At 36.4% G+C, this 25,588-nt stretch overlaps 2 protein-coding genes across 3 annotated transcripts; both read right to left on the bottom strand.

The window, feature by feature from the left end:
• Positions 1–266: 266 nt before the first annotated feature.
• Positions 267–10,502, bottom strand: LOC131155836 (multicopper oxidase LPR1 homolog 1-like). Its single transcript, XM_058109282.1, has 10 exons — positions 10,412–10,502; positions 9,390–9,490; positions 8,902–8,972; positions 7,890–7,999; positions 7,326–7,475; positions 6,901–7,199; positions 6,364–6,810; positions 2,159–2,392; positions 448–1,908; positions 267–320 (listed from the first exon to the last, which is right to left on the bottom strand). Exons 1-10 carry the CDS (start codon positions 10,500–10,502, stop codon positions 267–269), a joined length of 3,018 nt encoding a protein of 1,005 aa, XP_057965265.1.
• A 2,140-nt stretch (positions 10,503–12,642) lies between these two features.
• LOC131154978 (pseudouridine kinase) lies at positions 12,643–24,647 on the bottom strand. Of its 2 annotated transcripts, none has more exons than XM_058107845.1 (9): positions 24,434–24,641; positions 24,238–24,333; positions 23,074–23,176; positions 18,825–18,872; positions 17,921–18,018; positions 17,691–17,805; positions 17,052–17,134; positions 13,690–14,251; positions 12,643–13,153 (listed from the first exon to the last, which is right to left on the bottom strand). In XM_058107845.1, the coding sequence occupies exons 1-9, from the start codon at positions 24,575–24,577 to the stop codon at positions 13,095–13,097; spliced, it is 1,308 nt and encodes a 435-aa protein (XP_057963828.1). In that variant the 5' UTR covers positions 24,578–24,641; the 3' UTR covers positions 12,643–13,094. The 2 variants fall into 2 exon arrangements, with proteins under 2 accessions (XP_057963828.1, XP_057963827.1); XM_058107844.1 differs by having other exon boundaries at positions 12,729–13,153; positions 24,238–24,363; positions 24,434–24,647.
• Positions 24,648–25,588: the final 941 nt, after the last annotated feature.

The following is a 25,588-nucleotide window of genomic DNA, read 5'->3' as shown; positions in this document are numbered from 1 at the left end:
AGTGTATAATCTTACTAGTTATATAGACAAACCCTAAAATTAATAATAATAATTATAATAATAATAATAATAATACGCGTGATGACACAAACATAAATGGAAGATAGTGGGTGCAGCTGCCCCCACTCAGCCCCACTTCATTTTATAATAAACGAAGTTTCATTTCAACAGTAGACTGGCAACAACAACATGGCCTTATTGCTATTTAATTACAAAGGGCACCTTACATAATTTTAAAACTAGCAGTATATATAGATCATGATCTCTTAGGAAATTAGCTTCAGTGGACGAATCATAGCATTGTCTTCATGATCCAAAATCTGCATTAACAGATCCAAAATTAAACAAACAAACAGGCTATTCAAGAAAATATCATTGCTAAAGAAAATGTTTGCCATCATGACTCATGAGTATTCATGACTGGTATAAAATAAAACGGGTACCTACATGGCAATGGTAGACGTAGCCAGGATCTGCAGTTGCATCAAACGGATACTCACCACCCCCATCCACCAAATTAAACTTCACCACCACCGTCGTTTGACATCCCGGCGCTATCTTCACCGAGTTCTTCCACGTCCTCTCGTTCTCCGGCACCTCCACAATCTTTCCTGTCGCATGTTCCGTTACGTTGCACCCCACGGCGTCGTTCTTCCTCCCCATGCACGCCGCGAAAACATCCAAACCCACCATCTGCTGCACCTTCACTGCCTGAAACGTAGCCAAGTGTATGTGCAGAGGGTGATTATCTTCGGTCAAGTTTATCACCTCCCACACTTCCGTGCTGCCAGACTTCGGCGTCTCCGTCGGCGGATCCTCGAACCTCTTTCCGTTTATGTACAGGTGCGTCGGAGTCCCGGCGGCGCTCTGGTACTCGTACAGCGTTATGTATCTCCTCGCCGTGGCCGCCGTCGTCGTCGGCAGTTGGTAAGCTTTTAGACTCCGTGGGACCCGCGAATTGTCCGGGGGGTTCGGAACTCCGGGAATGATTATGAATTTCATAACCTTGCTGTTCAGCTCGTCAACCGGGTTACCCGTCGGGTACGGGTATGGTGCGTCGTTGGTCAACTCGGATTCGCTAGCTGACGTGGCTGAAAAGTCAATGATCACGTCGGCTGTCTCAGATGGAGACAAGAGGATGCTTCGGGTGCGCACCGGGCGGGGCAGGTACGATGAATCGGATCCGACTTGAATGAATGATAATCCGTTAGTCAACGAGAACCGAAAATGTCGGGCATTGGAGGCGTTGATGATCCGAAACCGATACTTCCTCCGTTGGACCTTTAAGTACGGCCACGCCTTGCCGTTGACGATGATGGCGTCGCCGAAGTATTCGGGTTGCCATTGCGGGTGGATATTCGGGTTGTCTCCGGTTCGATTCATGTACAATGATCCGTCTACGTTGAAGCTCCGATCGAAAATCATTAGGTGGCGGTCGAATTCGGGGCCAACTGGAAGTTTTAAGCTACTGTCAAGAGCTGCATCTCGGATCACGTAGGCTCCAATCAGACCCGCCAGGAGGTTGACACGTGTGAGGCCGACGGCATGATCGTGATACCAGAGATTTCCCGAGTGTTGTACGTTAGGGTAGGTGTAGGTAGATCCGGACCAAGTGGGCCCAGTTTCGCGAAAATTAGCGGTGAACCAAGCGAGGGCATGGCCGTCGCTTTTAGGGGGGTGGACGCCGCCGTGGAGGTGGACAACGGTAGGGACACCTCCGGCCTTAGGGATGGCAGTTGGGACGGTTGGGTCCCACGGCAGTATGTGGGATTGAGGGAGGTGATTTTGCCACGTCACAGATGTTGGTGTCCCTTTGATTGCCTCAATTGTGGGACCCGGGACAGTTGCAGTGGCGGCAGACGTACCATAGGCGAACACTGTTGTTGCTGGTAAATCACGATGAAATTTCTATGCACCAACATATAATTTTTTAATTAATAACTTAAAATAATAAGATTACTGTGCTTGTTTATATTTTATTTTTTTGAAAAAAGGGAAAAAAGAAAGAAAGAAGGGATCTTATCTATGATAAGAGCAGTTAGTCACTATATTTCTAATATAATTACTAAGAAAAAAATTGAAACATTCGAGTTGATAGCTTGCCCTAGAGTTAACGACATTGTTAACTCCTAAGTCTAACGGCAACGATAGTACATACCCATTTACTTTGATACATGCCAATGGTGAGATTTGTAGGATTGATTGAGGCATGAGGAGGAGAAGTCGTGGTATAACCGTAAAGCCTGGGCATTTGAGGGAGTTCATCAACGTACATTTTTAGAGAAGCCGCCACCTTGTGAAGAGTTGCTTTCGATACTGGCGGAGGTTGTGCAAATGATAACCTCAAAAATAGGAGTACTGATATTGCTCTTATTATGTTGTTCCTTCTCATCTGCGCTCAATCGCGAACTATTAATAAAAAAGGTAAAGAATTTGTTTTTTTTTAATTAGTATTTTCTTTTTTTCATTATTTTTATAATGCTCTCACCTTCACAAGTTATGATTATTTAGTTACAAAATTTACAAGACAATATGCAAGTAATTAAGAAAATAATTTTGATTTTTATATTGTAACCAAAATTTCAACTACCCATTTATTTTTATGCATGCACTCCACAGTTAGTAACTAAGAATGGAAGAAGCAAAAGGAGGAGATAGACCATGGAGCTTACCTTTGGCAATTTAGGCAGAGAAGAGGAGAGGGAGAGCAGGTCGGAGTGTGGCGAGCACAAGAGGAATGGTGAAGTGGACGTCCACCTCATCCAATTTATAGCCACGAGAGCCTCCGGTTTTCCTACGTGGCTCCTTGGTTGGCGCAATCCATGGACTCATAGGGTCAACTTAACCACGTGGCCCACCTAATGCCGCGTCCGGCCATCCCATTTTCCAACCCAAATCTTCCATTTGGTCTTATTTTAACTTATGGGATTGGCTTAACGAAGGGTGGAGCTTAGCTTCCATTACAAGGGGTGCAAGATCCAATGGATTCAACTCCAGCTCACGGTCTCAAACTCTCAATCCAAAATTCAACATTTCATAATTTTATTTTATTGTATGGGGCTTACAAATTAGTGGCAGTAGATCTAAGAAGTCCACCAGTTCCCACATGCAGCCCTCCCCTGGATACATCACCTGCTGACAAATCTATGTAGCCCCCCACTCCCAACTTAAGGAAATGTTTGCCATTGCCATGGACGGAGTTTTGTTGTCGCCATAACACAACAATACTGCCGCTTCCATCTTAAAACATCAAATATGCACAAAATCAAACTCAAAAGTTAATTCAACCATAGCACCAGCCAATTATATTCCATTTCAATTGCCATTTGCAGTGCATGCGAGTGAATCTGCTTCCTAGATCAGTAGATCCACAGCAGCTTGTATTGCACATGCCCAGGGCATTTAATGATGATCAAAGTTCAAACACACCTTCACATCACTGCAATTTGACATATCCAGAAAGCAGAATTCTTCTCAGCCAATGAAACAAAAAGTCTATGTGCTTCTACCGTGTTGCCCCGGGAGAAATGCCCCAAAATCATGAAGTGACTGAGGAGGAGTTTAACATCCCAATTGCAGCATGACCTGACTGCGCATGTATAAAACTTCTCGGACAGAAGACATAAATAAACTCTGATCTTATTTCTTGAATCCAATGAAGCTTACAAGCAAAAAACTGAAAAATACAATCATCAAATCTCCTCATATACAAAATCTGTTAAGCTAATTAATAACTAACTTTAAAAAAAAAAAAATAATTACAAAGCTTAACTAATCATAACAAACAACTAACTCTTTCAAGTCACATGGCAATAACTATTCACAGTTGTGTATGAATGATTCCTTACAAAGCTGCTTATCAATTTTAACACCCCCCTCAAGGGTAATGCTCTTGCATTCTGATCTTTCTTCACATAATCAGGATATTCAATCTTAGGAGCAAATATGTTGATCAATCCCAACTTCTTGACTAATCTGATATGACTATCTACACCAAGTGCCTTACTAAAGATATCTATCAATTGATTCCTGTAAGCAACATGAAATGTTTTGATAGTATCATCAAGAACTCTATTTCTTACAATATGAAAATCTGCCTCTATGTGTTTTGATCTCTCATGAAACATAGGATTCACAGCAATATGCAAAGCTGCTTGGTTGTCACAGTACATTAACATTGACTTATCATACTTCACTTGAAGATCTTTCAAAACATACAATAACCAAGTTTGTAAGAACCCGGAAAATATAAAAATGGATTTCTGCAGATTTTGTCGACTAAGCTAGATTTCGTCGACGAAGGCGGAAGACTTTTCGTCGACGAAATTCAGAGGTTGGTCGACGAGGAGAAGGCGAGAGGTCTGGGGAAATTGTAAATATCAGACTTCGTTGACGAGGCTGTCGACATCCTCGACGAAATCCTTGATTTTTCGTTGACGAAGGCACATTTGGTCAACGAAAATTGGCCGGGTCAAAGGGCTATAAAAGGAATTTTCTCTTTCTTCTTCATTAAGTTTTCTCGATATCTCTCTCTCTCTCTCTCTCTCTCTCTCTCTAGAATTCCTCATCGGTCGTTGATAGAATCGGAAATCAGAGGTTACCATGAGGATCGTGGAAGGATTCTTTACAACTTTTGCGGATCGGAATCTTGTTTCGGAGATTTTCAGGTTTCAGCATAAAATTGAGGTAAGGCTTGGTTTTCAATTCTGATCCGGCAGTTTTGTAGGTATCAGTCTTGTGAGTATTTTCTGTACTGTTGATTGTAGGTTTTGGAACTTAGTTTGTTGTTTAAGAGCCTTGGAGTTCAGGATTTGATAACGGGGTTAAGGTAAGGGAAACTATGTTTATATTGGTTATTTTTGAATTCGGACTCGGTGGAACTGTGGTCCACGGTCCTGTGTGTGTTTTGGCTACTCATTTGGGGGGATCCAATGGGAAAAATGAGGGTTTTTCATTATTACAGTTTTTGGAAAAAAGGGGGCGACAAGCTGCATCCTTGGTTTTGATGAAAATCTATGTATATATTGATTTATATTGCGTGAATGGGATGGCCGTGCCTTGACTTTGTATAAACTGTATTTGTAAGGAAAACCATGATTTAGATTACCAAATGAGTGTGATTTGTTTGTTTATATGAGCATGCATGTGTGTGTGATATGTTGAAATGCTAGTAGGAACGCGGTTTCGAAATTGTTCCAGGTACTAAGAGTGGCTGGCTCTATATTCGAGGGCGTGTGTTTATCGCCTGCCACGTAGGCAAGAGTAGCCAGCTTTATATTCGAGGGCGTGAACCTATTCTGGCAGATTAGGCCGAAGGGTGTGGATCCACCAGTTAGCGCCGGTACGATGTCATGGGAGTGGAGGACTTGCCATGTGTCGGTGGCGCTGTGCTTCGCTGGTTGGGTACGGGCCAACACCGGAATGCCGGATCGGCTTCGGTCCATTGAGTGTGACGACACTGTGTACTTATCATATGTGTGGATGATGAGACTAAGCTGATGGGATCGCTAGTTCTTGTACTGGATCCGATGACTATGTGTGTGAGGATGACGAGACTGAGCCGATGGGATCGCCAATTCTTGTACTGGATTCAACGACCATGTGTGTGAGGATGACGAGACTGAGCTGATGGGATCGCCAGTACTTGTACCAGATCTGATGTTCATGTGTTGTGTGTGCGTGTATGCACTGTGTAAACTAGTATTGGACTGCATTTAACTGCGCATATGTTTTTATCATGATAACACTCAAATGCCACACACCGATATAACCTGTGTTCTTCCTTACTGAGAGGTGTTTCACCCCTACTGTACGTACATTTTTTATAGGTCCTTTGAGTAACTGGAACTAGCGTCCTGGTGTAGGGAGCGTAGTGGCCGGTGTACTGCGTTAGCACTTGGGTAAGTGCTAGGATTTTAGTTATGTTGGGTTGCCATTTTGTGATGTATTTGGGCACCCAGTTGTACGTTTTGATAGAGCTGTGTTTGGCTCATGTATAGACTCTAGTATGGTACTGTATATATTGATATAGAATGACTTTTTCCGCTGTGTATATGTGGTGATTGGATGCGTCTAGGGTGCCTGGGAACCCCACGGGGTACGACCCTTCATCCATTGTATTGTATCTTTTGATAATTGTATGATACAGGAACATGTTAGGTTACATTCTCACCTCTGGGTCCCATCTCGGGGTTCAGGGTGTGACAAAGTTACTTCACAGGTAGTACGTGCCATTGATCTATATTCAACTTCAACCGAAGACCTTGACGCCATTGATTGCTTCTTTAATCTCCATTAAATTAAAACATTCCTAAGAAAAACACAATAACCAATAAATGATCTTTTTGTGTTTGAACATCTTGCCCAATCAGCATCACAATAGGCTTTCAATTGTAAATTTGAATCATTAGGGAAAAATACCCCTTGCCCTGATGTTCCCTTGATATATTGCAATATTCTAGTAGCTGCCTGCATGTGTGAATGCCTTGATTTAGCCAAAAACTGATTCAATCTTTTTACTGCATATGTCAAATCAAGTCTACTCAAGGTTAAATACATTAGTTTGCCTATGAGTCTTCTGTATTTGTTCGAATCTGTCAACAAGTCTCCAGAATCCTTAGACAACTTCAGCTGCTGCTCCATAGGAGAATTAACAGGCTTGCATCCCATCATGCCTGTTTCTTTCAATATATCGAGAGCAAACTTCTTTTGATTCAAGCTGATACCCTTCTCACTTCTAGCAATCTCAAGCCCCAAGAAGTATTTAAGTGAACCAAGGTCCTTAATTCCAAATTTGGCATCCAAAATTGACTACAGTTCAGCAACACAATCTGGATCATTTCCTGTGATGATCATGTCATCCACATATACTAATAAAGCTGTAAACAAAGGACCTTTCACATGCACAAACAAGCAATGATCAGAAGTAGATTGAATGAAACCAAGATGTTGAATAGTGATGGAAAGTTTAGTGTACAATTGTCTAGAAGCTTTCCTTAAAGCATAAAGAGATTTAAGTAGCTTACAAACAATAGGAGAAGAAGAACTCCCCCCTTTACTGTGATAACCAAGAGGCAGAGACATATATACTTCCTCATCCAAATCCCCATGTAGAAAAGCATTATTGGTGTCCAATTGATGAAGAGACCAAGCTTTGGCAGCTGCTAATGCAATCAAGACTCTAACAGTGACTGCTTTGGCTATTGGAGAGAATGTCTCAAGAAAATCTAGACCTTCTCATTGAATGTAACCTTTTGCAACTAGTCTTGCCTTGTATCTTTCAATTGAACCATCAGAATTCAACTTAATCTTGTATACTCACTTACATCCAATGGGTGATTTACCAGGTGGTAAAGTAGAACGCTCCCAAGTATAAGTTTTCTCAAGTGCTTGAATTTCCTTATCCATTGTCTCTTTCCACAAAGGATCTTTAACTACTTGAAAGAAAGACTGAGGTTCTTGAGGAGAAGAACTGACTGTCATCATTTATGATAGATAACTTGGTTCCAAATGTGAGTAAGTAAGGCATTGAGATATATCATAAGGTGCACCTAGAATGTGAGTAACAATACAAGAATAATCCTGTAAGTAACCAGGTTGTTTGCTGTGTCTGATTGATTTTCTGAGAGGTGCAGATGGTGGTTCTGCTACTGTAGTAGAAACAAGTCATGTTGGGACAATATTAGGAACAGTATGGTCGGGTAAAGAAGGAACCAAAGAATCAGTAGAATTATGATTAGCGGGGGAAGTAATAATAGGAATGATAGAAGAAGAAGAAGAAGGATTAGAATTAGAAGATGGAACCTCAACTAAAATAGAATTATTAATTGGATTTGAACAAGGAATATTATTTTCATGAATGCAAATGTGAGTAACAAATGAGCTATTACCTGAACTGGAATTGGCAATGTCATCAACTTTAGAATGAAAAAGAAAAGGATCTGAAACTGATTTATTAGCACCATCAAAAGGAAAAATTTCTTCATGAAACACTACATCTCTAGAAATAAAAACAGTATTTGTAGTTATATTTAGGACTTTATAACCTTTCATACCAAAAGGATATCCTAGAAACACACATTTTCTAGCTTTAACAGTAAACTTAGATCTATTATGAGCTAGAGTGGAAGCAAAACAAAGACATCCAAAAACCTTTAAATGACCATAGAAAGGAGCATGACCATAAAGTACTTCATAAGGAGTTTTATGAGACAAGACTGAAGTTGGGATTTTATTAATCAAATATACTGCTGTTAAGACACAATGTCCCCAAAGGTATAAAGGCAAGTGAGAATGAAACAAAAGGGATCCTGCAACATTTAAGATATGTTGATGTTTCCTCTCTACTATTGCATTTTGTTGAGGAGTTTCAACACATCTTAATTGATGTAAAGTTCCTTTTGAACAAAAAAATTGCTCATGATAAACTTTGTTCCATTATCAATCCTTATCATCTTTATTTTTCTAGAAAATTGAGTCTCAACCATATTGCAAAATTGTTCCAAAATGGATTGTGTTTGGGACTTGTGTTTCAGCAAGTAAACCCAAGTAGACCTAAAACAATCATCTACAATGGTTAAGAAATATTTGCACCAATCAATTGTAGGAACAGAAAAAGGACACCACAAGTCACAATGTATCAAATAAAAAAAAAAATTCAAAAATATGAGAACTTTTATTAAAAGGTAATCTCTTTTGCTTTGCAATAGGAAAAATATCACAAAGAAAATCTTTATTTGAATCAACAAGAGGTACATCATTGATTTAATCAAAGCCAATTTGGCATTTGATAAATGTCCCAACTTAGAATGCTATACATGTGATTGTGGCTTATTGACTGAAAAAACTGAAGAAGAAGAAGAAGAAGAAGAAGAAGAAGAAGAAGAAGAAGAAGAAACAGACTTGCTTCCTTCTAGCAGGTAGAGCCCATTGCACTCTTTACCCAGACCAATCGTGCTCCAATGAGCAAGGTCCTAGATAAAACAAAAATTTCCAAAGAAAATAAGGCAACAAAAAAATGATTTAACAAGCTGACTAACAAATATGAGATTAAAGGTGAAAGAAGGAACACAGAGAACATTGTATAAGATAAGAGTTTTAGTGATTTGAACAATCCCAATATGTGTAACCAAAGTAATTTCACCATTAGGTAGATTCACATGAGCATTCAAAGTGGCTGTGATATGTGTGAAACAAGTAATTGAATGTACTATGTTGTCAGTAGCTCCTGTGTCTATGACCCAATCAATAGATCCAAAACAATTTCTGTTTACCAATTTGGTTGAGAAAATAGAGTGTGTCAAGGGTGTGAAGGAAGAGTTAGATATAAAACCTAACATGGTTTCAAGATAGTTATTATGTGCTTGAGGTTGGGAAGAATTTATTGTCACAGCAACACCACCATGAACACTAATAGATTCAGAGGTCAATCCAGACAAACCATTACCAACACTTGCATTAGCAACATGATGATTGTCACTAGAAGTTGATCCTGTATTGAGAAAAGCCTACAACTACTCACATTAAGCCTTGGTGATGGGACATTGAATCCGGCTTTGAGAAGAATTCTCAATCATAGTTCCTTGAGGACAAGAAACTTGATTTGCACTTGATCTCCATTTTGGCTTGTAACCAGGTGGATATCTGTGTAGCTTGGAGCACTTATCAATAGTATGCCCAAGTATATTACAATGAGTGCACATATGTTTTTCTTTCTTGTTGTTTCCTTTATTCCATCCTGAATTACCAAAACTACTTCCCTTTGAGTTTGCATACATTGCCACAGTATTAGGTTTAGCAGTATAGGATCCTCCATCTCCAGCATTCTTGTGAGACTCTTCTTGAAGAACTAATGCATGTTAATTGAAGGAAGAGACTCATACATCAGAATTTGAGTCCTAATGGTTTCAAAATTTTCATTCAATCCCATAAGAAACCTCATGACATAAACTTTGTCATGATTAATACTTAAGGTTTTATTCGCACCACATGTATACTCTAGTAATGGTTCCAGATTTAGCAATTGATCCCATAACCCTTTGAATTTTGTAAAATACTCAGTTACTGACATCTGATTTTGAGTAATATAACAAAGTTCCTTTTGAAGATTGTATATTTTGGGACCATTGCCTTGAGAAAAAAATATTTTGCAATTCCAGCCACATTTCTCTAGTAGTTTTACAATACATCACACTGTCATATACATCTACATGCATTGAATTAATCAACTAAGAAATTATCATCGTGTTGCAGCTCTACCAATCTTCATAGAGAGGAGACTCTGGATTAGGTTCAATAATTTTTCCTTTGATAAAACCTATCTATTTTTTGGTAGTGCGAGCAAGAATCATGGCTCTTGACAAAGAATGATAGTTTTTCATGCCACGTAGTGGTTGTGTGACCAGAATGCTACCTGGATTTTCGTTCGAATGGAGGAAGAATGGTTTTGAGATATTCAGTTGTGAGGATGGATCAGATTGATTGCTTGAATCTGGAGATGCCATGGATACACCTTCAGCTATCATATATTTTCTCTCTATGTACTTCCTCTCTCCTCCAAACTTTGTGCATGAGGAGTAGTTTCAGTCTTTGTCAGAATTCGCACATCCATATATATATATATCTGATCATCGTTTCATTTGTATGAATATTGCTCTAATACCATATAAAACTTCATGGACAGAAGATCTAAATAAACTCTGATCTTATTTCTTGAATCCAATGAAACTTACAAGCAAAAGACTGAAAAATACAATCACCAAATCTCCTTATAAACAGAATCTGTTAAACTAATTAATAACTAACTTTCCAAAGAAAAGAAATAATTACAAAATTTAACTAATCATAACAAACAACTAACTCTTCCAAGTCGCATGCCAATAACTATTCACAGTTGTGTATGAATGATTCCTTACAAGACTGCTTATCAATTTTAACAGCATGAATCATATGGCCACAGTTGCAGTAGACATCAATAATGCGCCACCAATAGATGTTTTTAAACTAAGCCCCTCCTTCGAAACCCTAGTTCCAAGCTTCAAATTCTTCAACCACAGCAAGTGTTCAACACTAGCTAGAGTAAGCCCATTGCATCCAACTCTGTTCCCTAGCATATGAACACGCAACTTTAGTGCCTCCTCATTACACCCATTCTGCACATAGCCTGAAATCATTGTGTTCTGCGATACTGTGTCTGTATTGTTCAACCCCATTTTCTCCCAAAAATAATTTCAGCCATTTCCATTCACCGTCTCTACAAGAAGCCACAGCCATTGGATTCTTGGATACCACCAAATCAAGCACCCTACCTCCGCCACCATCAAGCACTCAACAGCCAAACCGTTTGAATGATTGGCCATTTTAACCTTATAATAAACGAGTGCAGCTGCTTACGGTAAGACAGCTTCACTGCGAAGATAAGCATAGGTGTAAGGGTGAACTTAACTTACAAGCTATTTTTATAAATGTATATATAATTAAAAATAACTTAAAATTTTAAATTCAATAATTAGTGTTATTTTTAACATAAATTAATATGATAAGCTTATGTATAGATGTGAACTAATAAGAATATTATTAATTAATTAATAATATTATTATTATTATATTACCTAATGGAAAATATTTTAACTGAAAATAATTAACATAACTGTCAATTAAAATTTTAATTATAAAATGTTAATACTTTTATTTAAAATATATTAAAAATAACGATATATCATTTTATTATGTATTATGATATATTAGTTGTAATGAAATATAATTCTATTCTAGAACAAGGAAGAATCGTAATTTAAATTAACATTAAATAAATTTAAAAATTTAATATGATTGAAAATATTTTTAACATAAATTAATATGATAGTCATATGTTATAAATTACATTAATAACAAGATTATAACAGTATAAATTCATGTAACTCCTATCATAAAAGTGATCATCTAAATTTCACTTATTTTAAATACAACCAATAACTACTTGTAATTTTTAGTACTTTTTCAGTTCACACTTACAGAAAAGTACTCTTTTTTTTTTTTTGAACATATTTTTATTTTAAAATTCAGTTATATAGAAGTAGTATAAGTACTTTTTCATATATGTACTTTAAATATATATATATATATATATATTTTTTTTCAATAAATATTTGTTCTAAAAATGAAGTAGTTTGAAAAAATATCTGCTGACGTACTTGTTAAAATGTAAACCAAACACTATTATTGACAGAAATCCTTAAAATAAATACATTTCTAAAAGCAATAATGTTTTATAATGTTTCAAATGGGGGCTAAAACCTTAAGGAAAGTTGGTCCACACTTAAAATGCTTTTATTTCACTTATTAAGGAGTTACAAAACCAAACTGGATTAACTTGGTTATAATAATTATGAACATGGCTATTGTTTTGATCCACCTTAATGAGAATGAAAAAGTTTGAACTTCAACCCATGCCTGTAGACTTAGAACCAAAGCTCTACTGACTCCCCTTCACAACTCTATCTTGCTCCTATTTTTGCTCTCCCAAGTTGCACCAAAATTTTGCTCTCTCTCTCTCTCTCTCTCTCTCAATATTTGACCGCCCTTTTTTTTTTTCCGCTAAGGCATCCATTTGTTACTTTAGGGGAGATGGGGGAGCAAAAGACGAAAGTACAAGATTGTGACAGATTATGATTACAACTCGACTTTACAATGCTCGTGAAGCAACCAATTGCCTCAGCCAAGATTTGGACTTTGGAGCACCATGGTTTGTAATAGGTTGGCATGGGTGGGAGAAGATCAAACTTGGGTTTAAGAACACAGGTTCTCCACAATTTCATCCCAAACTCGCAACTATTAATAGCATGGGCTTATGGGATCGCAGAGAAAGAAAGAAAAGAAACAAGAACAACAAAGAAATTAAATAACTAAGGCCTTATATGGTAAGGTTGTTTCTCTGCAACCGGGAGTGCTGCTGGCTTGACTCTGCAACTCTCTGCAAACTGCCGTTTCTAAGCCCTGGGATTGGCTGGTAGCTCGAACTTCAAAGCTAATTCACAAGAATGCAAGCATTCTGATCCATTCTATCAGCAAAATCAAATGCAACTATTGTCCATGGTTCACAGCTTGGACTGGAGGCACAGAACTTTGGCAGCAGAATATACCACCCCTGCATCATCTGCATTAAGAAACATATATCAACCTTACCCACCACAAGTAGATCACTGTCATCACATAACAAGAGAAAATCAACACTCTGCTACTATGGATAGACCTACATCTAGTTTAATGTACACAAGGTGTAGTTAATACCCAAAGTAACGGGTTGTTTTATTTCTTTGCTACCATGGAGAAACCTACATCAAAGTTTAATGGACTCAAGATGTGGTTAATGCCCAAGTAACGGATTGTTTTGTTCATAAAAATTCGCTTTTGTTTGTCCCCATACCTTCAACCATCTGGCATGACAGTCTCGCTAAATATCCTAATGAGAATAGCCAAAGAGATAACTGATAATATCTACTGTTTATCTAATTCTGGGATGAATTTAGACCTTCCTAAGGCTCCATTAAAATTTTGCTATGATTACATTATAAAGGATGGATGGTTACATCCAACTGCTATGGAATACCAGAACAGAACAATATCATTCCATAGAAAAATCTAAATCATATTCTTTTATGAGCAAATTGCAATTAAAATTCACAAACATACCTGCAATTGTGGCTAAACTATATTCAGCAGGGACATTAGCCACTGCCTGAACAGCGGCTTTGGCTGCTGCAATACCAACTGCCACACTTTGAAGAACATCTAAGCCCGCGCAAATGGAAGCAAGTGTTCCCCCAACCAAGCAGTCACCAGCACCAGTAAGCTTTACAACTGACGCAGTGAGTGCAGGAAAGTGAACGGCAAATAGATGAGAGCTTCCCTCAGACTCCACAGCACTGGAAAATTGATTGGGGGGGCAGCTTGCAGAGACAAGTTTATACAATTGCCTGCCAAGACCACCACAGTAGGTTCTCTTTGAACCAGATTTCATCAAGGCAGACACTCCTTTGGAGCATAAGTAGACCCCGTTTGATCCAACAGTCACAAGAACTATTTTAATACCCTTCTCTAGCAAAACCCATATGGCTGGTTTTAGCAATTGAAACAAAGATTCTGTTGAAAAGTTTCTATAGTCATCCTTTCTGATCAGACAAAACACGTTATCACAGGATAGAGCATTTGCCATGGCAACAAGTTCATCCTCATTAGGTGAAGCAAAAGTTATCTGTAGAAAGGCTCCATATCAATTGCAGGGGGAAAATAAAGAGATGAAAGTTCAAGAGCATGATTAAACAAAAGAAAAGTAAAGAGATGGACATAAATGCAGGAAAGAAAGACGACAGCCAGGGCATGATTACATGATCCCAGGGAAATTAAACCATGAACACAATGAAAAAATATGTATAGTTTTGACTATACTTCCTTTTTGTGTGTTTTCGAGGGATAGGAGAGGAAGGAATGCCTATAGTTACAATCACAATACCTGGAAGATGAAGCTTGTTTAAAAGATGTGGCATCTACCAAATTTATGCCACCACAATTTCCACTTATACTCCTATTATCATTTTTGTTTCTTTCCTATATTTTTTTCTTTTACAGCTATAGTTTCTCTTTGCTCATAATATGTGATGTGCAATGCACGAGATAGCAACTAGATAATTTCTAATAATTTAGATGCTTTTTTTGAAATAAAATGATAATATATTGTCATAATTCATTATATAAACTAGAATAAAAATATTCAAATTTGAATAAAAAAATTTTGTTCCTTTTGAAACTATAATCTATGGACATGGATATGGGATACTTCTATAGTTTTACAATACAATAAAAATATGGGGGCATCACAATACCTAAAAATGTAAGACATGATACAACAGGAACATGGCCAATTAAAATTTTACAATATTATATTTAAATATATTACCTATTGTAGATATTAGATTTTTGTATTCATAAAACACTATATAAAATATTCTTTCCTTTTTATTTTTCAAAAAATCTCAATAAATTTAGAAGAAAATTATAATTTTTATTTTATAAAATTGCAATATAGTTATCTAGTGTTAGTTTATACCTTGTTGTAGCCATATTTATTTTAATTTGGTATTTTCTGGTATAAATATTGATAGATCAAATTGTTCTCAGACAATAAAATTTTAAAATAAAAAATGTATAAAATATGAACAAAAATATGAAATTCCTCATCAACATGAAAAAAGTGAAATAAAGTTTGCATTGAGTTATTATATAATATGTTATTATTTGATAAACAGGTGAAAGCTATATTTTGAAATTTTCAAGGATATTATTATCTCAAAAAAAAAAAATTGACAAAACATTTAATCTTATAAGGAGAAGATGAGTCGCATATTAAAAATTATTTTTTATTAAAAATAAAAATAAAAATACAATATAATATAATAGGAATTTAATTTATTGTATCTTGTGTCCAGGAGTGATGCTTTTGATTTATAAAATATTAAAACAATACTTAATTCACTAAAGTGGCACAAGGGACCTATGAGTGAAAATCCATAACTTGACACAATTCCAATATTTAAAATAATCAAATATTTATACAAATTGCGATTCATTAGTTAAAATTTTTATAGTTGCTATTTTTTATCTACTTACAGTCAATTTATGAATTTTTTTCTAATACAACAACAACAACAAAACCAAGTCTTTCCCCACTAGGTGGGGTCGACTACATGAATCATTTTCCGCCAATTTATGTTATAATTTATTATATAAAAGGTACTTATAGGTCTACAATTTTATTCTAATATTTATCTTTCAAAAGTTGAATGATAGTTTATCTAAATAATATTATATACTTTATAATAGTTTTAGAAGAAATCAGACATACTTCAAATTTTATTTGGTTTCAATTTGAATAATTCTTTTTAAAATGTTTTTCCCTACTTTAAAAGTACATTTGCCCACAAAATGCGTTACACTATTCGTACTTATATATATAGTATACATTCAAACAAGATTGTTAATCCTAACAAGCCACCGAGTGTTTGATCCGTGTTTAACATGTGTACACAGTCAAAAAAGTTCATTAAAAAATTGTTAACATGTAAAGAACATGCAAGAGACCCAGGCATCTCAAATGCAACATATCTACAGTCTGACAAACATGTATCCAGAGAGTGACAAAGAAGTTTTAGGGCCAAAGGTGCTTAGAAACACTAATGCAATATGAGCTTCTAAACTTGTGATGGAAATCTTGGCATTTTTAGGATTTTTGGGCAATCTTGTAGTTTATTATTTTCAGAAGTTTTCCTCTTTTAGGATTTTTATAAGCTAATAATCTAGTAGACTATCTAGAGTCTTTAAGACTATCTAAGGTTTTATGATTTAAATATTTTACAATTATGTGTTGGTCTAATTTTTAGGGATTTGATATTAATTCTTAGGCATTGTTTACTTATTTAGAATTAGGAAAAAGCCTATACGAAGGCTTCAAGTGTAACCATGAGATACAAATTGAAATATTGAGCACTCAGGCCCAATTAAGATTTGTCTTCAATTTTTTACTCTCTTTTTTTAATTTATTGTTTGTTTTCCTGTTGTTTTCTCTTATTTTCCTGCATCCTTCTCTTGTGCCAATAGGTCCTGGATCAATCACACAACAAAACTCATTGGAAGAAGCAGCCGTGCTCTACTTAAAGGAGGTGGAATCCAAAATCAATGTGTTGGAAGACAATAGATGGTAAAAATTCTGCCCAACCAATCAAACAGTGTGACCAGATGAACATTAGTTCTCAATAGTTTACGTCCTCGACTGTCCAAAAGAATGCGCTACACCAACACTTGGGAAAATAGGGTGAAAAATAATCATATCTAGAAACAAAGTTCCGAACAACTTCCTTCCGTGGAAATTGGGGACCATTAAAAAACACTTATCTTCAATGAAAGAGAAATTAGAGAGATGGAAATAATCATCTTGTCAAGAGTAACACTAAGCTTTCCATAAAAGATGCACTGTAAAATGTAGTTGTATCAGCACTCACATACTTGACCACAGGAGCTACTCTACTGGATTTTGTAACCGACACAGGCTCAAACCACACAGGAACATCAGACTTTGCTGCCTCTGAGAATAGGGGAAAAGAAGAAACATGTGAAAAAGAATGAATAGAAAGAGAGAAAAATGGGAAGGCATCAGATAAACAGCTAACAGCTAGCATGGATTAAACCAGCACAAAAGTCGTAAAAGGCATTGAATCCAAAAAAGCAGGAACAAGTGGTTCGCTAGCATTAAAATTTTATTACTATTTATTAGAGGAAAGTACATTCCATCAATGTTTCTAAACTTGCCATCATGAATATCATAGCAAGAAGGTCAGTATTTTAACCATATTCAAGCAAAGACTTCAATAGTGCAACATGCAGCAGCAATCATGAACTGTTTCCCTGATTGAAATTTCCGTTGCAACGAAAGAAGCCCAAAAGTATACAAGAATGCCATCAAAAACTGTAACAAAGACGATTCTATTTCTGTACTGTATATGTACACAAAAGCAAACAGTTTGTGGAAAATAAGGATGAAAACAGGATACGTATCACCACCAAGAAATATATATTTGTGTGCGCGCATGAGTGTTTGAGAGAGAGAGAGGTTCAATGTAAAACTGACAAATTTAACATACTTAGGCAAGATGCTTCTAGAGCAGGAGGATTTAAGTTTGCATCAACCATCAACACTGGCGCAGTAGATAATTTGCTCTTGAATTTTTTAATCCACTCTGCTGTGAGAAATTTTTCCTGCATCAAGGTGCTTGTAAAAATTCTTAAGATCACTATAAACAGTTCTTAAACTTAAATTAGTTGGCAACTTCTTTTGATCCATTATGGCTACAATCATTGACAACTAACTTACAACTGCTTCCACACTCGCAACAGCAGCTGCCAATTCTCCCTCAGCATCAAATATGTTGCACACAACAGCAGTCTCAATATCATGGCGCATCTGAATGCCTGCTCCAGACCAAACATTATTTAATTATGGCTAGAATGTTTGTAAGTAGTAAGGACAGAATTTTGTTTAACTTTCTAGAAAAAGAAAAATGGGTTAAGCAGTTACTATGGGGCAACATAGGCACAAATTATACTTCATTTGATTGCCAACAAGACATAAGAAACTTAAAATTGCAAGTTTATAAAAGGCTAAGTTGGAGTGGCTGCTGCAAATATCTAACTTCCCTTTTTCTTTTCCCACAGCTTATAGAGCAGAGAACTGATTTTATATAATTAAGCAATGAGCAAATCATGCATGTTTATGACATCCAAAACATACAAGAAAGTATCAAGTTAGAATTAATAATTCAAGTAGGCATCCTTCTCTTCCTTCCTAAGTCAAATTCAGTTCCACCATAATGCTTCATTCCTCACTCTAAATTCTTTTTTGCGCTGCAATATATATATATATATATAAAAGCATGCATACATTGAAGTAAACCCAAATGTAACCAAGATGAGCAACACCGAATTGGGACTCAAACAGAGCAAATCAGCTTGTCAGAACATGGGTTCCAACAAGATAAATAAAAGGTGTTGTCTCAAACATAAATAAAAGAGCTTTTCATTGTTGCAGCCAAGTTAAATATGGAATGCTCATAGTTTAGTAAATGGGAAGAGAAAAATATTGATGCAGTCAGGGTGCACCAAAAAGCAAAACCTCAAGGCAGTGATCACTGCAGAACAGAAACTACAAGTTATGAAAAAAAAAAAAAGGTTAACCTTGATACTATACAATAATAATTTAAAAAAATAAAAAAAGTTACCTTCAATAGATAGTTTAGCAGATTTCCAATGCTCCAATAGCAAATTTCCTATTACAAAACAAAGAGAGCATCTTTCAGCTTTATAAGTTAATGTTGTATGAATACAAGAGAACAGTCATGGTGATCAAGACATGTATACGGGTACAACCAGTTAAAGACCCAAGGTAAAGACATTTGGTACATAATTTGATCAAGGATGAATAATTTAGAATCTATTGCCACTATGGATTCCAAAAGATTCAAATCCAAACTGGAAAGAAATGAAATTGCCATGAAATCCAAACAAATGGAAATCAATAAAAAAAAGTAAAACAATGTTTGCACGCAAGCTGTAACTTAATGTAAAATGTGCGTTTGTGTGTTCACATAATGGTATGATTGTATGAATTGATGAGGATGTCCCCAACTCCTGTTCAGTTTCAAGTGCATCTATCAAAACTAGAGAGTGTTTGCCAAGGAATGAGTTCACATCAGAAGTTGCTTCTTTGGCTGTGTCAGGGATTTAGAGTTTGCGACCCAGACACATGATTTTGGTATATGTTTCTGACTTGGAGGGAAGGTTGGATAACCTGGATTCAATTATACAGATGTCATGGGATGGTTATGGCATGTCACTATGACGTTGTGATTGGTCCAGTTAGAACTTGTAGTGGAGTTCTCAAGCCTAAGATGTATGATCATTAGATCCCTAGTCGTTACTCATATATGAATGGGAATACTTTGGAGACATGAATGTTGTAGGAACGCCAGGTGAGCAACCTACCTCCTGTTGAATAAATTAGTAGCAGCACGTTAGAATTGTCCTAGACTTTAGGAGTTCAATTTATTTTTGCTGCCTAGTTTGTAGGAGTTGTTTAGCATGATGTTAGTGGTGCCTATTTTTGTGCTTGTAATTGTTTTGTTTTTTAGCCTATATAATGGTCATTTCCTTATCAATGAAGTGTGGAGTTTCAGTCCAGCTCTGTTTTCCCCTTGTTTTTAGTTTATCGTTTTCTTCTTCCATTTTACATCAGTGGTATCAAAGCGAGGTTAGAGTTCCACAATGCCTTCTGAAACTTTTGTGCAGCCAGCCATTCCACGCTTTGATGGTCACTATGACCATTGGAGCATGCTCATGGAGAATTTTTTGAGGTTCAATGAATATTGGACAGTTGTTGTTTTTGGAGTAGCAGAACCAGCAGCATGTGTTGTGCTGACAGATGCACAGAAGGTGATTCTTGAAGGGCAGAAGTTGAAGGATCTCAAAGCAAAGAATTATCTCTTCTAGGCAATTGATAGTTCCATCCTGAAAACCATTCTTTGTAAAGAAACTTCCAAGCAGACCTGAGACTCTAGGAAGAAGAAGTATGAGGGGACAGCAAAGGCAAAGGGGGCATAGCTTCAAGTGCTTCAAGGCGATTTCGAAACTTCACACATGAAGTCTGGAGAATTGGTGACAGATTACTTTTCCAGGACGATAGCAATCACAAATAAGATGAGAATCCATGGCGAAAAAATGACATATGTCACTATCATTGAAAAGATTCTTCGTTTGATGACAACAAAATTCAACTATGTTGTTTGTTCAATTGAGGAATCTAAAGACACTGACAGTATGTCCACTGATGAATTGCAAAGTTCTTTGTTGGTTCATGAGTAGAAAATGAATCGGCAAGACAAGGAGGAGCAAGCATTACAAACCTTTGCATCAAAAGGAGGAGGTCAAGGACGAGGAAGAGGCAGAGGTGGCAATGACGGTAGACACTCAAATCAGAAATTTGAAGATTCTAGTTCTCAAGGGAGAGGAAAAGGCCGTGACAACAATAACTATCATTCAACGCCTTCCAAGTCAAAGTTAGCAGACAAATCAAGAGTTGAATGCTACAGGTGTCACAAGTTTGGCCACTACAAGTCAGAGTGTTGTACTAATCTAAGGAGAGATGGTGGAAAGCAATCCAATTTTGCTGAGAAGGAAGAAGAAGTGTCTTTGTTGATGGCTTGTCATGTGAAGGAGGAAACCGACAAGAAATTCTTGTGGAACTTAGACACTTGCTGCAGCACCCATATGAGTGGAGAGAAGTCTGTATTCTCTAAATTGAATGAAGCTTTTCGTGATGTTGTGAAGTTTGGTGATGGCTCTATAGTCTCTATTATGGGAAAGGGAAAGGTAGCAATTCAAACCGACAAAAATTCTATTAAAACTATTTCCAACATTCTCTTTGTTCTAGATTTGAGAACAAATTTACTCAGTGTTGGTCAGCTACAAGAAAAAGGATATGGAATCTCTATAAAAAATGGAGTCTACAGAATTGAAGATGAGAAGTTGGGCTTGATAGCTCAAGTCAACATGACAGCCAATAGAATGTTTCCATTGTATCTCCATGACACCGCTCACTCATATCTTTCTGCAAGATTGGGAGAGAAGGAATGGCTATGGCATTTTCTTTATGGGCATCTTAGCTTTGGCGGGCTAAATACTTTACAACAGAAGAATATGGTGATAGATCTTCCCCAAATTACAGCTCCTTCTGAAGTTTGTGAAGAATGTGTTGTTAGCAAACAATACCGTTTTTAGTTTGTGAAGTTTGTGAAGAATGTGTTCCTCAAATTACAGCTCCTTCAGTCCAACTCTGTTTTCCCCTTGTTTTTAGTTTATCGTTTTCTTCTTCCATTTTACATCACCTCCTCTTGGTCCCCTATTGGGTACTAAGTGAGCACTATGAGAAGCACTTAGGGTCGAGCTCTTGACATCCTCGAGGGGTGTCTTGGACTTCCATGTGGGATTGGAAGCCCTATGGACAATCCATTTGAGAATGAAATCGCATAGTACTCTCGACTCCAAGGTTTGATATCCGTCCCTTCTTGGTCGTTGGCTATACTGATGGGTGGTCTCATTGTGGATCCAATTGGACTATCTAGGGGTCTTAATCCTTCTTGTCTACTACTCGAGTAGTGTATGGTGTCACTTCCCCTAGTTTCACCTAGTGGATGGTAAGTGATGGGTACCTGTCACAAGGATTGTGCTATGAGGATAAGAGTTACTTTTAGTGCTGGTAGAATGTGAGTTTAACTCCTTTACCATTCAAGTCTAGGTTCCTCAATGATGACCTTAGTTGGATCAAGGTCATCACTGAGGATTGTGCTATGGGTTAGATGAATATTTACTTGGATGAGGATTAGTACAGTTGGGTTGGGCTTAATGTAGTCTTGTTGACGCATGGGCATGACTCCTTGTCACTTTAGGCAGATCTGGGCAAGGGTGATTCCTTTTGGCCATCTGGGCAAGGGTGATTCCTTTTAGCCTTTGAGATCTCCACATCCATGACATGATGACACCACTCAATTTGATGGTTGATGCATAAAACCTATGCAATCAAATGGTCCTTGCTTATGCATCAAGATGCCATGTTCTTTCTAATGAAGTATACATATGGTGAAAAGAACTGTCAAATGTTGTTTGCCAACCTTAGGGTTTGTTTAGTTGTGGTCGTGGAAAATACTTTTCGTTTTCCAATTTTTAGTTTTCCTCAAAGAATTATAAATATTTTAGTTTATTTTTTAATATTTCAAGATTCGTATTAAAAAAGTAAAAAATAAAGAGTTTTTTTATATGTGCAAAACATTTTTTTATAAAACATAATCTATTTTTCTAATTTTTAGTTTCTGAAGAATAAAGAGTTTGTTTAAAAGTGAAAAAAAATTTTTATTTTTTATTTCTATATTTCAAAATAATCACAAAGAAGAGAACTTGTTTCCCACTTTTGTAAAATTTGTATAAGTTAATATTTGGAATAGTGGATTTGGGGCTAAAATTTATATTCATGTGGATTTATTTAGAAAAAACTCTATACATAATCCACATAAATTAAAGTCCAAGGTCCAAATTACATGCCACAATACACAAAGTAAGAGTCAGAAATCTTGATAAATAATGAAAAGATGTTTTACAACTTTTCGATATAAATTTAAAAAATTGGAAATAAGGTGGCATTTTTGTAATTATTTGAAAAATGAAAAATGAAACTATTTCTGCAAACAAAAAATGCCAAAATTGTCTATTGTTGTTCATTTATTTCATAAAAAATGTTGTAAAAATGAAAAAATATGTAACATTTTTGTAATTTTTTGAAAAAATAAAATGGAAAATGAAAATTGCTTTCCAAAACTAGATGGGTCCTTAATGTTTGTGTAGAAGTAGCATCCCTACCATCAAAGTTACAAAATTTTCACAAACCTAAAAATGTTTAAAGAAAATGGGGGTAAATGTCACCTGCCATGTCAAGGCCAACAGCACTAAGCATAAAAGGTTTTGCTCCAAGCTTAGACATGCACTCAGCAACATTCCTTGCCACGCCTCCTAGCACATAGTGGACCTGAATAGAGCTGCCCTCAATGTTAAAGTATGCAAAAGTCTTCCATGTTAATAATTGACCAAACTTTTGAAATGCACAAGCAATTTGTTGTTGTATTATTTTGAATAAATTCCAATCACAGTGTGGACTACTAGCAATGGATTTGACAGTTCTTTCATAAAGTCCATCTTCACTTCAATTTTAAGTAATGACAGACACAGACCCTAAATGCAGAGATCACAATGGCATAGTATGGAACACAATATGCAAAATATCCTGCCCGAGTTTTTTTCTTTCAAATTCCTATACACACGCATGCACACACATACAAGTACATACATTTGCAACCTAAGTTGTTCAGTAAAAATATGTATTTTGTGGAAAACTCTCGCTAAAGGGTATACCAACTAGTTCACTCATAACATCCTTTTATGGTAAAAAACCATAGCCAAATACCGGTTCCAATTTCTCATGCACTTGAACATTGCCCTCCTGATTCTTAACTAAATTTGATGGTGGTAGTGAGGCTATCTCTCCCTCTATCTCCTCATGCACATGTGCGTTCAGGAACCCACATGAAACTATTTTCAAGCAGTGCCTCTACATCCTTGTGTTTCAAAAACTATCACAGGTTTGAACGAGAGCATATTAGAATTAGAAATGACAAATTCTAGTGACATGGCTCAGCTCAGATATATCCATCAACTTCGTTCCCTAATTTTCCCATAAAAAGGGCGGAAATTCCTAGGCTTCCCAAAAGTTACTTTCCTACAGTTCCCATTAACATCAATATCACTTTTCATTGCTTGAAATAAGAAGGATGCAAGATTTCCCCCAGAAAAAAAATAATTTCCCCTACAAAATCAACAAACCCCACGAAGGTTTTCTCCGCCCATAAATGAAAAAAAAAAAATTTGACCATATACATTTTCTACTAGTAACAAAAATTGGTACATACACTCCACACAAACACGATCTCTACTATCTCCATTATGAATTTCAATTCAAAAGAATTACAGAAATTTCGGATATAAAAAGATGAATTTCGAAGTGAGATCAAAAGAGGAAATGAGAGAAAACACCTTGCCAGGAGTAGTGGTTCCGGGATTAGCAGGCATAGAAGGTGTAGCATGTATATCCAACACCATACCTCCAACGATCACAGGTTCTGCCTCTTCCTGTTTCAGTTCCTCAGCTCTCAGTACAATCTACGAGTAGAAACAAGCACAATTACACACAAAATCCAGAAGTGCCGAGTAAAGAGAGAGATTATCTCACCGGATGAAGAAAGTGATCCGCTTCAGGCGGCGGTGAGAGACGTCGAGAAAGAGTGTCCCTTTGCCTCCGGCCACTGCTCTCCATGTTTCGCCGTCTTCTTCCACCTCTGTCCCTATAGACTTTACTCCCTTGAAGGACAGCCATTGTCCAGTTTCTGCTTAGGTAGCGAGAGCAGACGACGACACAGTACCATGGGCTTTTCAATCGATGGGCTTTTCTAACTTGGGCTGCCCAAATCAATGGGCCACTGCTTTCCTTAGCCTGCCCGGTCTGGTCTGGTCTGGCCTTGCAGCCGCGTAATAGTTTAACATTGGGCCATTTGATTGGGCCCCTTTTTTTCAATATCCCATCATTGAACAACAAATCACATCAGTTGCTTTGGTCATATTTTATTTTCATATAATCAAAAAATATAAATAAATATCAAAATCTATCTTGTAAAATTTATTATTCCTTTTAAAAAATGAAATAAAAGCGTACATGTGCTATAAATAGATAAATATAATATAGAATTTTAGATTGGGTTACTTATTCTCCTTTATAGCTAATAAAATTTTAACATATAAACATAAGTTCTACGAGGTATATAAAATTTATTATTCCTTTTAAAAAAAGAAATAAAAGCGTACATGTATTATAAATAGAAGTTTAATTTGGGAACTAAATATAATATAGAACTTTAGATTAGGCTACTTACTCTCCTTTTATAGATAATAAAATTTCAACATATAAACATAAGTTCTACGAATACTGGGTCTACTATATAAAATCGAAATAGATGGAAAACAACTAATTGTTCTAACTTTGTCAAATGATCATAGGTAGCTAATTGAGATGGTTTTTTTAAGACTTTTTATAAAAATGATTCATGTGATTGGCATTTGAATAAAAAATAATATGCTAAATTTAAAAATCTTATAATTAACTTTATCAATTTAATCATTCAAAACATTCACGTTAATAAAGTATAAGTCTCGCGAAGTATCAGTAACCATTTTCCCTTGTGAAAGTACAAACGCATGTCCAACCACTGTTTCGAACTTTGAAATAAGATCTTAGTATCTGAGTAAAATAATATCGAAAGATGAATCGACCTTATTTCATCAATACATAAAAATCTCAAATATTATTATATTAATTTATATATGTATAGGG

This window comes from Malania oleifera, chromosome 5, assembly GCF_029873635.1.
Source record: "Malania oleifera isolate guangnan ecotype guangnan chromosome 5, ASM2987363v1, whole genome shotgun sequence".
In the NCBI taxonomy this organism is placed as follows: Eukaryota; Viridiplantae; Streptophyta; class Magnoliopsida; order Santalales; family Ximeniaceae; genus Malania; species Malania oleifera.
The sequence above is the reverse complement of the archived record's forward strand: the minus strand, read 5'-3'. Positions and strand labels throughout refer to the sequence as shown.